General features: G+C 39.5%; 1 protein-coding gene across 2 annotated transcripts; it reads left to right on the forward strand.

Moving 5' to 3' along the window:
• Positions 1 to 2,950: 2,950 nt before the first annotated feature.
• LOC131357392 (UDP-N-acetylglucosamine--peptide N-acetylglucosaminyltransferase 110 kDa subunit) lies at positions 2,951 to 16,276 on the forward strand. 2 transcript variants are annotated; one of them, XM_058396359.1, is made up of 22 exons: positions 2,951 to 3,408; positions 5,097 to 5,277; positions 5,569 to 5,812; positions 5,919 to 5,987; positions 9,366 to 9,482; positions 9,580 to 9,659; positions 9,760 to 9,955; positions 10,413 to 10,553; positions 10,660 to 10,760; positions 10,856 to 11,009; positions 11,251 to 11,352; positions 11,768 to 11,947; positions 12,123 to 12,281; positions 12,375 to 12,464; positions 12,573 to 12,698; positions 12,785 to 12,955; positions 13,051 to 13,167; positions 13,255 to 13,419; positions 14,238 to 14,390; positions 14,487 to 14,739; positions 14,907 to 15,030; positions 15,295 to 16,276. In XM_058396359.1, the coding sequence occupies exons 1-22, from the start codon at positions 3,372 to 3,374 to the stop codon at positions 15,473 to 15,475; spliced, it is 3,141 nt and encodes a 1,046-aa protein (XP_058252342.1). In that variant the 5' UTR covers positions 2,951 to 3,371; the 3' UTR covers positions 15,476 to 16,276. The 2 variants fall into 2 exon arrangements, with proteins under 2 accessions (XP_058252342.1, XP_058252343.1); XM_058396360.1 differs by having other exon boundaries at positions 2,952 to 3,408; positions 5,127 to 5,277.
• The last annotated feature ends 1,960 nt before the right edge of the window (positions 16,277 to 18,236 follow it).

The following is an 18,236-nucleotide window of genomic DNA, read 5'->3' on the forward strand; positions in this document are numbered from 1 at the left end:
CAGTGTGATTTATGGATGAGCAAGTTAAAATGTCTGGCCTTTCTGCAGTCCGAACTTGCAGTCTGAAATAAAATATATAAAATGGCCTACCTTTGTGTTTTTTTTTTACATTTTATACACTGTTGTCATCATATTTTTGTGTGTTCTTTCTATCTATCCATTCATCCATCCATCCATCCATATAATTGTAAGGCCGAATTTTGTGAATTCCTATAACTGTATGATAATATAACTAAGTTACACTTACAGAATATTAGGGACATCGGTTAACCTACTCACTCATGCAATTATCTAATCAGTCAATTGTGCACCAAGCAGGTCATTTTAAGGTAAATGTCTGGACAACAATAAATCAACTATCACGATGTGGAACAATAAAAAATGTCAGTGAAAAATGACCAGATTAGTTTGAGCTGAGAAAGTTTACAGTAACTCAGAAAACCACTGGTGCGCAGAAATGCATCTTAGGATGGACATCATATCTAGAGACGGATGTCTGGGTGGTGTGATGGAGTGGGAAATGTTTTCTTGGCAAACTTTGTGCTTGTTAATACCAGTTGCAGTCATCATTTGAAGGAGTTTTATAGCTGAACATGATCCCAGTCACCGGATCTGAATTTGAAAGAACACATCTGGGATGTGGTAGAACATGAACATGAAAATTTATAGGAATTGTGTGAAGAAATGTTCACCCTTCTTGTGCTGTATATGAAAGTGTCAGTTGTATTTTGTAAAGTGTGCAGTAGATAATAGGATCTCCACCTTCTATTGTGATTGTGATCTTGAATAGATTATTACTGGAAGAAAAATATGAGGAAGAAAAGAGTGCAATGGTGTAATTATGTATGACTATATGCACCAAAGCCTGTAATAAAAAATAGATTTATAGTGTTTTATCATATGTTCCTTCATGTTCAATGTAAGGGAATATTCCCAAATAAAAATTGTTCACACCTCCAATCTTACTGTACAAATGAAATAATTCCAGGATATGGTTTTAAATGATAAGCTTCATGGGGTTTAAGATATATTTGGCACTCAGTGGTTCATAGGTCCAGTTCTGGGTAGCGCAGACACTACATGTTTTGTGTTGTTACTACTGTAAGAATTAAAGTAGTAGTAGTAGTAAATGTAGTTTGCCCTTCCACTGCATTTGAGCTGATAAAGCTACAAAGCACTCATGAACGTGAAATGCAATGTAGAGAATTATATTAACTTCTGACACACATTTATTACATTTATATATATATATATATATATATATATATATATATATATATATATATATATATATATATATCAATTTGCCAGCTCATTCTTTTTCAGAGATGAGATTGTGTGGCATTGTCCTTATGTCACAAACAAAATACTATCTTTGTATTTCCTCTGGTTCAATTGCTTTTATGCTTTTTTGCCACAGAAAACTATCTATAAAAAATATTTCCATAATTTATAAGCATTTCATTTGTTTCACATTATACTAAATATCACTTTTCAAGAGTAGAGACATGTTTCCACATGGATCAGAGAATTGTAGATGGAAGCACATTGCATAAAGTTCACATACTGTGCTTAGTGTGGCCATCTGCTTTTTTTCTTTTGCCCTCTGCTGGCTTCTGGCATGACTTTAAAGTAAAGCTTTTACAGGTGGTTGCCACAGACAATTGCTCTCTCCTTCTCTTTCCTGACTGATTTGTATTTAGTTTCTGTCCAGGATGGCACATCCATATGTGCCATTGCAAGGAGGTTTGGTGTGTCTTCCAGCACGGTTTCAAAAAGATGGATGAGATACTGGGAGACGGGCCGGAAGAGCTGGCCCTGTCCAGCTGGCAGTAGAAGGCAACAATTCAACAGCAGACAGTTATCTACTCCTTTGCGTGAGAGGGAACAGGAGGAGCACTGCCAGTGCCCTACAAAGAGATCTCCAGCAGGCTACTGGTGTGCATGTTTTTGACCAAGCTGTCAGAAACAGACTCCATGAGGGTGGCATGAGGACCTGACATCCTCTAGAGGGACCTGTGCTCACAGCCCAGCACTGTGCAGCTTTGCTGGATTGGCAGGTCTGCCATTGCCACCCCATTCGCTTCCTGGATGAGATCAAGTTCACAGTGAACACATGTGACAGATGTAAAAGAGTCTGGAGATACTGTGGGTAATGTTATGCTGCCTGCAACATCATTCAGCATAACCAGTTTGGCAGTGGGTCAGTGATCGTCTGGGGAAGATTATCCTTGGAGGGTCGCTTAGACCCCCATGTGCTAGCCAATGGTACCAGCATGAAATCCTCAGAGCCATATAACTTACACTGATGCAGTGGGCCCTGGGTTCCTCCTGCTGCATGAAGATGCCTGGCCTCATCTGACCAGAAAGGAACTTTAAATAAGTGGAGTATCTAAATCATTCATTTTACTGCCTACTTCACCTAATCTAGGTTCAAAACACCAACTCTGTGCCATTCAGCTTTTGAGAGGACCCAGCAGTCTAATTGATTGGAGCTGAATCTATAGCAACAAGGATGCTGAAGATAACTCTTAACAAGTCGCACAAGGTAAAAAGATATATGTATTATAAGGGGGATATTCCATTCTTCCATTCTTGTCTCGCTCAATTCACGTATTAATTATTATATTAATATCTGAGCAACTCACGAGCTATTACAAACTCAGCCCCTTAAATTTCACATGGAACGTGCTCAACTTGTCGCACTGTTGCGCGCAATAATACATCAGTACTCCAAGCACAACCTTTACCATGTGCCTCCGCCGCCCTATACCCAATATATTTCCTTTTGTAACTTAAAACTCGATTCGTTCTTGCACCCTTACCCGATTCACCGTAGACAAGATATTCAGTTTATAACTGAATATTACTTTATTTTTTTGCTCACGTGTATCCTCATAATCGATCAGAGATAGACCCAGTTTTTTTATAACAAAAGTAGTCCCGCCCTCTTCCGCCATTTTGTTACAGACCATTGTTAGCAGAAGAAGTGCTGTGATAAAAAGATTAAAAAATAAGAATTAGAACGGTCGGTTTTTACAAATCTTCTAGTTATATTTTAGACTGGATATACACTAATTCTACACCAAAAACAACCAAGAATTATTTGTCTTGGTGCTCATGACTTGAATGAATCGGCTTTTCATTTAGCTGACTAACCTAGCTAGCTAGCTAAAGAAGGAGACACAAGAGGCTGCTCGGCTATCATTTGGTTTAACGTTACAGCATATTGGCAGTGTTATATGTTTTAATGCTGTAGCTGGGCTTTTAATGTTTTAATCGCAGCAGTCGAAGTTGTATTTATTAGAACTAGTCGCTTATTTATTGTCACACTGACGACCAGTCTGCAAGAGCCGAAGACAGGAGGAGAGATGGCGAGCTCGGTGGGAAACGTGGCCGACAGCACAGGTAAACTGGACAAGATCATTTATTTTTTAACAGAACGTAGTAAATACATTTCATCTCTCCTGATTTAACCGACTAATGCTTCATACATAAAGCCCACTATAGTCTGAGTCCAGCAGACGATACAGCAATTTTTGGATATGTTATTATTTTTTTATTTATTGTGAACGCGGTTAAATCCGGTGTATTGTTGACGTCACGTGCCCCAGATTGCACGTGCCCGGTTACGCACGAGCTAACCTGCATGTTAACTCTTATTGTTATAAAAAGTAGGAGTGATTAATAAATAGTATGAATAATATACTCTTAGACAACGTTACCCCTCTCTCCATGACAGGTTTATGGAATAGCGAGCATTGGAAACAGGTTTAAGATTTAACTGTGTACCTGGTGTTGTGAGTAATTTTGTGAAGAAATGTACATTTAGCGTTTTAGAGTTTTCAGTGTTAAAGCGCTCATGTTTTCTGACCCAGGCGTGTCCCTAGTACAGAGGACTGTGTGCTTTTTCTGTAAACTACATTTTTTCTGTCTGATTTAACTTCAAAATAGGGAAAAAACGCCTGGTATGGGAACGACTATTTACAGCAGCTATAACGTAAGTGATAACAGGAACTAACTTGTTTCATGGACGGTCCAAACCAGGCCTGGATAAAATGTGCAGACGTAGAGTATATTAGGAAATATAAAATGATCCTGTTGAGTATTTTAGATTTGTATCCATGATCACAATCGTAATGAAGTGCTATTCTGTGATGGTATTTAGGAAAAATATGAATTTTTTTTTTTTTTTTTTTTTTTAGCTGTAAAGCAACATTTTCTAGTGCAGTGCAAAAAAAAAAATGCAAGCACTTTTCATGATCACAATAGGAATGGACAAAGTGAAAGTGAGTCATCAGTAAGCGGTCACTCCCAAAAAGCAAATCATTCCCGCTTGTTCACCTGCGTTATCCACAGAGCTCTGTGTTTGCAGGATAATTGAAATGATAATAATAATAATCGTGACCAGAAGTGAAAAAATCCAGCTGCAGAAAGCTTTAACATGGGTGTGTGGACGGACGCAAACGCAGGAGCCCACAGAACCTTAATAAATATTTGGTTTTGTTTTCCCCAGCTGGGTATAGTGGAGTTGATTATTGACCGTAAACTCTCTTTAATGTTAATGCAGTAATGTTTCTTTTTCACGTCAAGTTCATTCTCATATCGCCCCCCCCAACACACACACCTGTATCTCTTTTTATTTAAAGAATGAGTTCAGTATTTGACCCAAATACAGTTAATTGTGTATTTGGTAGTCGTCCTGATGTGATGGAGATGACTGACTGTTAAAGAAGTAAACAATGTGCAATCTCCTACATATGAGCAAGTAATAAAATGCCTATATATGTCTGAATTCATCCTTTACATTCTTTTCCTATTTTTTTCCCCCCAAAATCTTATTTTTCATCTTTTGTGAATGAGTTTCTCAGAATACATTTTTTAATACAAACAATAATTTGTCTAAAGTCACTCAAACTTTACTACCAGAGAGACTCAGTCATTATTAGCATGTTTTTGATGTGATGCTCCTATATTTCATAAGCATGGTAGTTATTTGTCATCTCTGTTCTTATCATTTTATTTTTGCCTCATTTCCATTATTGCTAACATCTTGTTTTCCCCCCTCCTCCTTTCGGGTTGTGTTGGTGCAACAGAACCAACAAAACATATGCTTTCCTTCCAAGGGTTGGCTGAGCTGGCACACCGCGAGTATCAGTCAGGCGATTTTGAGGCAGCAGAGCGCCACTGCATGCAGCTGTGGAGGCAAGAGCCAGACAATACCGGTGTTCTGCTGCTGCTTTCTTCCATCCACTTCCAGTGCCGCAGACTCGACAGGTAAGACTCTTTAGGTTTCCTTTTCATTGGCTTCCATAGGCACAGCCTTCTGCAGCATTTTCCAACTGTTCTCTAAATTAAAAGGGACCTTGCAACATGTTCCCGTGAATACAAGACGTTATTTAGCCACGCTAACACTACAGGGCAGCATGCATTTTGAAAAGATGGGTGGGTGAATCCTTAGTTGTAGTGGTGCTCTCAGTTTGCTCTGTTGGATCTTTTATTCTGAAGCGTGACACATTTGTAACATGTGGTGATCGGTTTATTTTTTGCTTTTGTTCTGTAATGCAGGTCTGCTCACTTCAGCACTCTGGCCATCAAGCAGAATCCCATGCTTGCTGAGGCCTACTCCAACCTGGGCAATGTGTTTAAGGAGCGTGGTCAGCTGCAGGAGGCGATTGAGCATTATCGTCATGCGCTGCGCCTCAAGCCGGACTTCATCGATGGATATATCAACCTGGCAGCGGCTCTGGTTGCAGCAGGAGACATGGAAGGTGCTGTGCAGGCTTATGTATCTGCTCTCCAGTACAACCCGGTAAGGAATTGCAAAGCATATGTTGGCCAAATGAATCATTGTAATCATCTCTATAGTTGAAAATAAATAAATAATATTTGTTTTTGCTTTTTAATTATTGTTGCAGGATCTGTATTGTGTTCGCAGCGATTTGGGCAACCTTCTTAAAGCTCTTGGGCGTTTGGAAGAGGCAAAGGTCTGTTTTGACTAGTCAGCGTGTGCATGGTGTCCAGTGTGTTTTTTTGTTTGTTTGTTTGTTTTGTTTGTTCAGTTTTCTTTGCTTTTCCTTTAGATATTAGTTAATTTGGAGTTCCTTCATAACTCTATTTTTAATGCTGTGCTTTGGGAGTGAGTGCTACCCTGACCCAGTGCTGACCCCAAACAAACACTAAGACCTTCTGCTTTCTAGACATGTGGTGCTTTCTATTCTTTTCTTCTTCTTACCTTTACACATGTCCTTCACGTCAGCCCCATGCCAGCACTCACTCTGCTGTTCAGCAGACCTGGCAGCACAGCTAGTGTCACTGGTTCTGAAGGGCAACAATGCTCTCAGTGCACCTACCAGTACCATACCATCAGGCTGCTCTTATGTAAGACCTGAAACACCAGCCACTCTCACTATAGTCACAGGGAACTCTTTAGTGCCTTTTTTTTTCAATTATTTTTTCCCCTCAAGTTTTTTTTCCTTATGTTACATGATGACAAGCTTAAAGTACATAGATTTCTCCATTGCTGTCCTGCTGCCCTCTCTCACTCCTGCTTTGCCTTCTTTAAACTCTGTGCTTCCTTCTGATCTACTTTCACAGTCAGCACCCCTTCAAACAGGAAGAAAGGCTGGGTCCATTTGTCTTTTACTAAATGGGAATCCTTAAACAGACATTGATGTTCTGGCCTGCTTTTTTCTTTAGTGTTTTGGAGGGATTATGCTGGCTCGGTCTTGAACAAAACAATGGATTTGATATGAAGTTAGTGATATTTGCTATGCTGGAAATAAGATGGCTTCTAACCCAATTCTATTTTTAATGAATTTTGTCAAATGAATCAGTTATTATTTACACCACTTTGCTAGCGCCCGTTTTGGACGACGTTGCCGGTTTTCTACCCACAAAGAAAAAGGCCTTACTTGCCCCTAACTAGACCACTGTGTTGTGGATTAATTGTGGATTTGTGGGAGATTAAAGCTGCAGAGAAAGTTCTCTGAGTGTCAGTTAGAAGCCCTCTTATTTGTTGCCCCAGGGGGAGGAGTGGGGAGGAGCACCAGGGTTCCAGCACCCCTCCATGTCAGCTCTGTCGCTCCGACCCCCCGCGCGCTCGCTCAGGGCCCGTGGAGTGTGCGCGCTCAGAGCTGCTTGCCTGACCCTCCAGCCAAGCTTACTGATACCCTTTAAGGGCTCCACAGTGTTTATGTGAATAACCAGGCTATTGTATATTCTCCATGTTAAAAAGTGAATACCCCTGTTATGTCTTTCCTTTTTCACCTAGTCAGTAGCACCTGGGAGGTTTAGGTGGTATTATACCGTGTTGACACTGTGATGTTAGCCCTGGGCTGTATCAGGCAGGCAGCTCCATATCTGCACTCCACTGCAAGCGTCAGATGCGATGATAGAGAGAAAGAATTACACGCGCAGCACAAGCATTGACCTCTTTATTTCAGAGCTCTGGATGCTTCTAGATACAAGTCATTAAACCACAGACTTTTTTCTTTACCCATTGGGCAGGATTCAAGAAGGCAGGACAGGATAAAGCAAGCAATGTATTAAACCATGTAAGAGTAAAAAAAGTAACGAAAATGATGGAAGGAATGATTTTTTCACTTTTGTGTTTCCATTAATGCCATGATTGATATTATTCCTAAGGACATGTTTTCAGTTCATTTGGGGAAGATCAAGCCAGTTAGCCTCCCTCCTTTTACTTCCCTTTAAACAGGATGAATAAACATTCTGAATGAAATGTAACACAAAGCCTTTCTTCTCTCCCATCCCTTCATGAGCATTTTATCACTTTAAAAGTTGAATTGCTTTTGATTGCATGATTGAAATTTGAGTAAAATATTTTATTCCTTTTTTTTTTATCCTTTTGTTTCTGGATTTTTATATCCATACAAAACGAATATATTGATTGTCAACCTTTACTAACGCTCTTGTTTTCTTATTTTGTCTCTTTTGGTTTCTTCCACCACTGATATTGTTATTTAGAAGGTTTCAGGTGGGTGCTACTATTCCTGCGTAGGTGCGGTCCGACGGAAAGGAACACTAGGGCAGCATCAGTCCTCTCCTCTTCTTCCAGCTGCGGCCGCTACCCCCAGACAAAGTCCAAAAATATGGTAACGGGTTTGTAACTGCCAGCAAAAAAAAAGCAACAAAAAAAACCTTCATTCCTGAGTTCTTCTGTCTTGTGGTTACCTTTGAAGAACAAAAGAAAACAACAGAGAAAAAGAAAGTAATTGACAAAAATGTAGCTTAAGTAAAAACCTCTAAGTACAACTTAACATCGCCCAACACAGTAATTAAAAGAAATATGGATTGGATGCAGTAAGCAAACAAAAACACAGTAAGAACCCTCTAACTCTTACTTGTTAATAATTTTTTTCCTGTTGCTTTGGTTTATCATTTTGTTTTTCCTCTTGATTTGGAGATGCAGCGTTCTGCTGAGCCGATGATGCGCTGTGAGTCTGCAGCGACGCATGGGTTGCGCAGCGAAAAAGCGCCCTCTATTGCGATTCTAAAGCGCCAGCGCGCAACATTTGCTCCCCTTTCCCCTCCCCCCGGCCTGCAGACTACAGATCTGCCCATCTAGCCTGCCACATTGGCACCCAGCAGACCAAACACCCAATACAGGACACTATTGGAAAACAAGCAGTTTAATTGATTTGTATTATGTCCACCATATGCCCTAAAATCAAACAGAACTTAAACTTGTGTTCCTGAGGGTTGGATGGATCCAGAGAGTGTGTCAGTCTGGTGATCTCAGGTGTACCTGGGGCTTTAGGTCTGTGGTCTGTGCTCTGAGCCGGCATTAGCGCAGCGAAAGTGCGGCAATGCAGCGCGACCACAGCGTGGCACAACACAATGGCTGCCCGTGTGGCTTTTTTGCGCCTGCATTACAGGGACCTTCACCTACACTCTGCACAGGCATCTAAGGTTGTGAGTACAGTCAGGCTAAATCTGTCAGGGCTTTGGTTTTTGTATGAAATTGTTTTTCATGTGTAACCTTTGCCTTAGTCACATTATATGGAATCTCATTTTCTGCATATTTAAGCGTGTCTCATACAATTTCCTCCAGTGATGACACCATAACTGAAAAATGTCAGTCAGGGTGAAGGTGCTGGTCAGATTTGCGCAGCGCAGGAAAAAGCGTGCAGCTTAGCGCGGCAGTATGATGCGCCTGCGAGCCCACGCTGTAGACTCACTTTTTGCTTTACGGAGTACAGACTCTAACTCTGGTTTTCTCTACCCTTTTTGTTTTCTTCCTTTTTATTCAATTTCTCTTTTTTTCAACCCCCACTATCTCCTCTATCTGCTCTGTTACTCCTCTCTCTCCCACTTTTTCTGTTTTCATGGTTAACCTAATTAAGGCTTGCTACCTGAAGGCAATTGAGACTCAGCCAAACTTTGCCGTGGCATGGAGTAACCTGGGTTGCGTGTTCAATGCTCAGGGAGAGATCTGGCTGGCCATTCATCATTTTGAGAAGGTAAGTGTGCTTCCCGGAAATATCTGCATGTTGGTCACTTAAAATAACTTTAATTAGGTGTAGATGAAAAAGTAATTGTTGGTGTTTGCTTTTATAGGCAGTAACCTTGGATCCAAATTTTTTGGATGCTTACATAAACTTGGGCAACGTGCTTAAAGAAGCCCGTATCTTTGACAGGTAAACTTTCATTTTTTTACACTGTTACTGTTACACTGTAGAACCATTCAATTATTACTGCAGATTAACTAAAAAAATTGTGCAATGTTGTTCCTTACAGAGCTGTTGCTGGTTATCTGCGAGCCCTCAGTCTGAGCCCCAACCATGCTGTAGTCCATGGGAACTTGGCCTGCGTGTACTACGAGCAGGGACTGATAGATTTGGCCATTGACACCTATCGACGTGCTATTGAGCTGCAGCCTCACTTCCCTGATGCTTACTGCAATCTTGCCAATGCTCTTAAGGAAAAAGGCAATGTAAGGAACCCTTTTCTTTGTACAGTCCCACATTCAGTTTTTTTGTGTTTTATATGCTGTCTTCAAAAAGTATTGCTTTTGCAGAGGTAGACAGAAGCAGGTAAGTTTCTCTATAAAGTTTTAACATCCACTCCACTGCATTTTATAATTGCACAATGCTAAACCCACCTTCAGAAAAGTGTGCATCAAGAGCACAAGAGCAAAATTAGAACAGTATCAAACAGTTTCTGTGCCTCAGGTTATAGAGATATACTTATGACTGTGGCTTATATGCAGAACCAGACTGCACAAGGTTAATATAACTGTTACCCTCAAAAACAGCAGTACCAATGGTGACTGGTACGTTAGCATAGTGAATAAATTAAATAGGAATGTCTTGGAATATTAGACAATGCATCACAGTGAATAATTAAAATTTTCTATGTTATGTATAAGACTAATCTGTCTGCATCATTAGGTGTCAGAGGCAGAGGAATGTTACAACACAGCATTGCGTCTTTGCCCCACACATGCTGACTCGCTCAATAACCTGGCCAACATCAAGCGGGAGCAAGGCAATATTGAAGATGCTGTCCAGCTGTACAGGAAAGCTCTTGAGGTTGGAGTTCTATAAGTATTCCCTTATCACATCCTGTCTGTAGCTCTACATACACCCATGACCCATTTTCCTGAAGCATATTCAAGTCTGTGTGTGTGTTGAACAGGTGTTCCCAGAGTTTGCTGCAGCCCACTCCAACCTTGCCAGCGTCCTTCAACAGCAGGGCAAACTGCAAGAAGCCCTCATGCATTACAAAGAAGCTATCAGGCATGCTGTTATTTCTGCTCATTAATTTAAATTCTGTTTTATTCATGCCGTGTGCAGAGATTTTAAGCATGTTATTTCACTATAAATGGCTACAGGATAAGCCCCACCTTCGCTGATGCTTACTCCAACATGGGAAACACACTAAAAGAGATGCAGGATGTGCAGGGGGCGCTGCAGTGCTACACACGTGCTATTCAGATCAACCCTGCATTTGCAGATGCTCACAGCAACTTGGCCTCAATACACAAGGTAATTTCCAGATACTGACTGAAAAAACCCAGTTGCTGTATATTATGTTACACATGTTTTACTGTATATTAGGCTTGTTGTCATTGTGTAGAAATGGTCGTAACATAAATAGTTCACATGTAAGTGTTGAAGTATATACCAATATACTCTGTGACGTGATTAAACAATTAAACAATGTGACACGTGATTAAACAATTAAATAAATGCCAGTTTGATTATATCTGGGCACTTTGACCTGCAGGACTCTGGGAATATTCCAGAAGCTATTGCATCTTATCGCACTGCATTGAAGCTCAAACCTGACTTCCCGGACGCTTACTGCAATCTTGCTCACTGCCTACAGGTATGCGTATTAAATATCAGCCCCTTTTAGTCCTGGTGCTATTTCATGCACAGTTGATTTCAGTAGGCAGTATTAAATTGGTGTTGCCTGCTGGGTAAATCTAACTACAGTAACTGACTATTCCTAAAACTGCAGCTGATTAAGAAATCTAAAGATCATATTTTAAGTGTGGTTCTGAGTGTATTTCGAGTACTTGTTAGGAAGTACCAATGATTACTTGTAGCCAGTAAAGTGCTGTTTTGGCCATCCCTAGAAAAGACTGATTGCATTTTTGATCATTTTTTTTCTGTGAAACTTGTATAATAAGTATATCTAATAATACGTATATCATTTTTAAATAATTGATTGTTGTAGGATCCAAAACAGAATATAAATATGTTCTAAAAAAAAAGGTTATAAATGATGTTCTTTTCAGATTGTATGTGACTGGACCGATTACGATGAGCGCATGAAGAAGTTAGTTAGCATTGTGGCTGACCAGTTGGAAAAGAACCGTCTTCCTTCAGTTCATCCTCATCACAGCATGTTGTATCCTCTTTCCCATGGCTTCCGTAAAGCCATCGCTGAGAGGCATGGCAACCTCTGCTTGGATAAAGTAAGTAGTCAGACCACACTTTTATAGAGTCTAAAATACGTTGCCTTGTTTTATAACATAACTTCTCTGTCTGAAACCTAAAACCATGGAGAGAAATGCATCATTAATACTAATAATAAATGAATTAAAAAATTATTTGACTATAAATTGACCGTGTCTTATGACGGCTTTTTAGATCAATGCTCTTCATAAACCTGCCTATGAGCATCCTAAGGACTTGAAAGCAAGTGGAGGGCGTTTGCGTATTGCCTATGTTAGCTCGGACTTTGGCAACCACCCCACCTCCCATCTCATGCAATCCATTCCTGGCATGCATAACTCTGAGAAGTTTGAGGTATGTTTATTAACTTCAGTGTTTGTTTTTTTAGGAGATGTCAATGTGTATTTGTGGTCATTATGGGTTAACCTGGTTCAATTCTATTTCCAGGTGTTCTGCTATGCCCTCAGTCCTGATGATGGCACTAACTTCAGAGTAAAAGTAATGGCCGAGGCTCATCACTTCACTGATCTTTCCCAGGTCAGAATGTGCAATAATAAATAAATCAGATTTGAATAGCTTTGGTCTTGTTTTCCATTCTGATAAAGTTGCTCACATTCCTGTGTTATTGTATATCTTTTGAATCAGATTCCCTGCAATGGCAAAGCTGCAGACAGAATCCACCAAGATGGAATTCACATCCTAGTTAATATGAATGGCTATACCAAGGGAGCCCGTAATGAGCTGTTTGCCTTGCGCCCAGCTCCCATTCAGGTAAAAAATAACTGGTATGAATAATTTGCATATGCATCATTGTATGTATTTAAAGATTTTGATGAATAAAAGGGGTTTCTCATCAGGTAATGTGGCTTGGCTACCCGGGCACCAGTGGAGCTCCCTTTATGGACTACATCATTACCGATAAGGAGACGTCTCCAGCTGAGCTGGCTGAGCAGTATTCTGAGAAGATGGCCTACATGCCTAATACTTTCTTTATTGGGGATCATGCTAACATGTTTCCACACCTGAAGGCAAGTGAAATTCTATGGATTACTTTAACTGCTATGATACTGTTCTTCCTTGGGCAAAGGGAACATTTTTGAGCATTTGTGTTTATGCTTTTCAGAAAAAGGCTGTGATTGACTTTAAGTCCAATGGACACATTTTTGACAATCGCATCATACTGAATGGAATTGATCTTAAAGTCTTTTTAGACAGCCTACCTGATGTCAAGGTCATCAAAGTAAGTGAGAAACCTCTAGAACTCTTCACACTTTGTTCCTTATTACCTTTTAAGGTGACACCATTAATGATGTGAGATTTTTTCTAGATGGAGTGTGATAGCCAGGAGTCCACAGATAGTAACGGAGCCCTCTCCATGCCAGTCATCCCAATGAACACGGCTGCTGAGGCCATTATAAACATGATCAACCAAGGCCAGATCCAAGTCACCATCAACAGTTTCACAGTCAGCAATGGCTTAGCTACCACTCAGGTACTTTCTAATAAATGTCTTCACTTAAGTAAATACAGTAAACCACAATTCAGTAAATACAGGAAACCACTACTACCTTAGGAATTGATAAGCTTCCTGCTCTGGGGATGCTGCTGTTGGGTTTCGTATGAGCTGGGAGTGTTTTATTCCTTGGTATTTTGCTGTAGGACTTAATTTTTTTTAATTTTTGAAATCTTTTACAAATAATTGAATATTTTATAAGGATGTGGCCAGGACATTGGAGCATATGACATATGAGTCACATGATAGGCAAAACCTCATTAAATCTAAATATAAAATATTCTACGAGGAATACAAGCAGATTAATAATTTTGTACGAGAACATTTGTAAATTAGGGGACCTGCTGTTAAAGTTTAAAACCGATAGCTCACACTGAACATTTTAAAAATCACCCGAAACTTCAGGCTACCTCAGGGAATATTGATTTCATTACATGTGTTTAGATTCATCTAGCAAGCTAAAGTAAGTGCTATATCACTACATTAAGGAAAAAAGCTTCATTGTTATGACCGAAATCTTTTTACTCATGTCCTTTTTCATTAAGAAAGACATACTGCTTTTGTAAGTATTTTGAAATTATTATTTTAACCAATATTTAATTACATCCCTTCACATTAGTTGGTTGTGAGTGTGTAGTTAGAAGTCTAGCTCATTTTTCTCTGCTCACCTGTCATTTACATTGCTAGTACTCCTGCTAGTAATCTAACTACTGTTAGTAGTCTGTATACTACTTAAGGAGCACATGATATCTGAAAATCTGTTTCACAGAAAGGTCTTTTTTTTCTTCTCCCAAAAGATCAATAACAAGGCTGCCACAGGAGAAGAGGTTCCTAGAACAATTGTGGTGACCACTCGCTCTCAGTATGGCCTACCTGAGGACTCCATTGTCTACTGTAACTTCAACCAACTCTACAAGATTGACCCTCCGACTCTGCAGATGTGGGCTAATGTAAGCACAGCCAAGCCAAGAGTTCTTGAGACCTTCATTCTTTTGTGTGTTACTAGTAGAACAAAAGTAGGCATTCCTTCTCTTTCTTATTTCCAGATTCTGAAACGTGTGCCAAACAGCGTTCTCTGGTTGTTGCGCTTCCCTGCTGTGGGTGAGCCCAACATCCAGCAGTATGCCCAGAACATGGGCCTGCCTGCCAACCGCATCATCTTCTCCCCTGTTGCCCCTAAAGAGGAGCATGTAAGGCGTGGCCAGCTGGCTGATGTCTGCCTTGACACGCCTCTCTGCAATGGCCACACTACTGGCATGGATGTGCTCTGGGCTGGCACGCCAATGGTCACAATGCCAGGTCTGTGTAATGTATATTTACAACAAACACAAGAGGTTGAGATCAGAGAAAACTGTTTAAAAAATATCCCCAAATATAATTTGGAAATACATGCAACTGCATTGTAAATTGTTTTTTTTTTTTTAATTATTCTCACCATTTCCTGTTTCTCTGTTTGATGCATTTAGGTGAGACACTTGCTTCCCGTGTGGCTGCCTCTCAGCTGACTTGCCTTGGCTGCCCTGAGCTCATTGCACAGGGTCGTCAGGAGTATGAAGATGTGGCCGTTAAGCTCGGCACAGACATGGAGTTGTAAGTCAACTTCACCAACTACTAAATTATCTTGTATTTATTTTTTTTAAATATCCTCACTACCATTTTATATATATATATATATCTGTTTTTATCTGTAATATTTGTTTGTTTTTATCACAGACCATCAAAATATCTCAGAAAATCAGTTTGATGATATGAATAATAATTCTTTAATTCCTAGCCAGTTTCTGTTTGCTCATTTATTACCTAGAGAAAATTTGCAGCACAATTAAAACACCGGTCTTTTGTTTTCTCCTGCAGTTTGAAGAAGGTTCGATCCAGAGTGTGGAAACAGCGTATCTGCAGCCCGCTTTTCAACACCAAGCAGTACACCGTAGAACTAGAGCGCATGTACCTGCAGATGTGGGAGCACCATGCAACAGGTGCCAAACCTGAACACCTGTTGAAGATGCAGCTGCTTGACAGCAGTGAAAGCGCCTGAGCTGCCCCTTTTCCCTCCACAAGTTACCAAATACCCACGCTTCTTCATTTTTATCAGTGTCAGAGACTCCATAGAGCCTGCTGTTGAGCACCATCACTATGATCTGACCCTTTAGCCACAGATTTAATTTCTTGGAGCCAGCGAGGAGAGCGTGATGATGGAAACTCCTTCACTGAGACTCCTTTCCCCAAGAAATCCCACACGCATTGGCTTCATTTCCGCTGCTTCTCTCTTCTGCTTGGGTGTGAACTTTTGAAGACAGAGCAATCTTATGTCAAATTATGACCTTCGTGTCTTTAGATGAAGGGTTTTTTTCTTTTTCTTATGTGCCACAGGGACACTTTGGTATGTTGCTAAAATTAATGATGGCTTTAACATGCTAACGTGAATGTTTGCCTTTTTAGTTAGCAGATATATTTCTTTATGAATTTTAGTCTGTTCTTCATAACCTGGAATAGATAAGTGAATTATGATTCTCCATTTCTTTTCTTTTTTTTTTTTCCTTCATGTTAGTAATATTTTCAGTTTTATCTTTTCGTGAGACATGCCCAGAATGTCTATGGAGAAGCTAGAATGAAGACCTTCTCACTGCAGATCTGATAATAGCCTGCAGACTACCCATAAAGTTCATCCTAAATGCTAATTTCTTTTATTATTTTTACCAGAAAGGTTCGAGGTAAGTATTTAAGTCCATCATTTTGTACAGTCTTCCTCTCAGTCATTTTATTTATGCTTTGTCAATGAAAGTGCAAGGCTCTTACATAAGCTGAAATAATAAAGAAATGTGGCAAACTCTCCGAATTTGATTCAAAAACTGCCCTGTTAATGTTATCCAGTAGTCCTCGTGCATGTTATGAATCTTGCTGTGGCAGCATTGAGTTTGGGGCAAATGTGAGCCCAAAAAAAATTACTGTTGAGCTAACTCTTGTTAGCATTTAAAAGCTGCACAACATGATCTTAATAGGGAGCATGAAATGTATGTACATGATAAGCAAATCTTATTTCATAAAAAAAAAAAAAAAAAAAATTGGTTTAAGCGAATAATCATAAATGGACTCAATATCTCTGTGGATGAGTTTCATTTACAAACTGAACTTTAATTTTATATTCCAGGTTAAATTGATAATTTAGACAGCACCTTCTCTTATATCACACTGACATATGAGTGATGTACTATTTCATCTTTAGCACATCTGTCAAGCCAGCAGCTATTGTAACGGTGAAAGTGTGAATATACAACAAACACCCATAACATTAAATATATATTACTGCGTAAGTACCCCCTTGTACCAGCAAAACCGTTCTGACACTTTGAGGGCAAGACCTCTGAAAGTGTGTTGGGGTATCTGGCACCAAACAGTAGCAGATCCTTCAAGTCTGCATCTACACAGCTCCATAAGCAGCAAGCTGTAATGTACAGGGTGTTCCGACATCTTTCTCTTATAGCCAGCATTAACTTTTTCAGAGGTTTAAGCTTCAGGGTTCTTCTGTGAGATCGGATCAGGCAGGCTTGCCTTCACTCCCTGTCAGTTCACAGGTTGTCCTTCCTTGGAACACTTTTGGTAGGTATTAACTACCACAAATCCTGTTGTTTTAGAGGGGCTCTGACCCAGTTGTGAAGCCATCACAATTTCACCTTTAAGTTATACTGAGATCCCATTTTTTATCCTTACATCAATTTTGAGAACTGACCATTCACTTGCAGCCTAATATATAACGTGCCACTGTAACAAGATCATATTTTTATATATTTTATATATATTTTATTATATATATATATATATATATATATATATATATATATATATATATATATATATATATATATATATATATATATAAATCATATACTTCACTGGTGAGTGGTTTTAATATCATAGCTTATCAGGGTATACTTGATGCTTGATGGGTGAAACAGCTGCTGCTTGTCTGTTTTAGGTAAAATGTATATGCAAGTTTACCTAGACATTGTTTATTAATACTGTACTTAAAATCTTATATAAAATAATATATAAAACAAACATTTGAATTGTGTAATTTTACTATCACTGAGTGAAATGGTCAGTGTATTAATAGCAAAAAATGTTGTTCTATTTATTTATTAATTACTCTATCATAATAGTTTACTGTAAGAATTTAGAGAAAAACAAATGCAAGGAAAATAAATAATTTTTGTACAAAATAGTGATGTATCTTCAATTTTGAGGCTGATTTATTAAGTATACAAAATAAATGGTATAGTCTTGCAAAGGACATTCTGTACTTCCTGCTCATTTAATAGGAAGGCCATTTACTTTGTCAGTTTTAGGAAACATGAATGCAACCTTTAGAAAATGATCTGTCAATGCTGGAGGCTGGATTAATAGTTACATTCCAATAAGAAGAATCCAAAATGGTTTATTTCTGCACAGGTCTGTTTATGAGCTCCTTTAATATGGAGCCATATCCTCCAAGCAACTGGTGTAAAATCCCCACTGGACTTCAAAATCAGCGAATTCAGGTGTTGGGCTTGGCCCCTTAGTTCCAGTGAAAGGAACTCTTAATGCTTTGGACAATTTCATGCTCCCAACTTCGTGGGAACAGTTTGGGGATGGCCGCTCTAATTCATCCCAAATGTGTTCTATCAGGTAGAAGGGGAAGGCCAGTCACTTCCATGTCTTTATGGACCTTGCTTTGTGCACTGGTGTACAGTCATGATGGAACAGGAAGGGGTCATCCCCAAACTGTTCCCACAAAGTTGGGAGCATGAAATTGTCCAAAA

This window comes from Hemibagrus wyckioides, linkage group LG08 (genome assembly GCF_019097595.1).
Source record: "Hemibagrus wyckioides isolate EC202008001 linkage group LG08, SWU_Hwy_1.0, whole genome shotgun sequence".
In the NCBI taxonomy this organism is placed as follows: Eukaryota; Metazoa; Chordata; class Actinopteri; order Siluriformes; family Bagridae; genus Hemibagrus; species Hemibagrus wyckioides.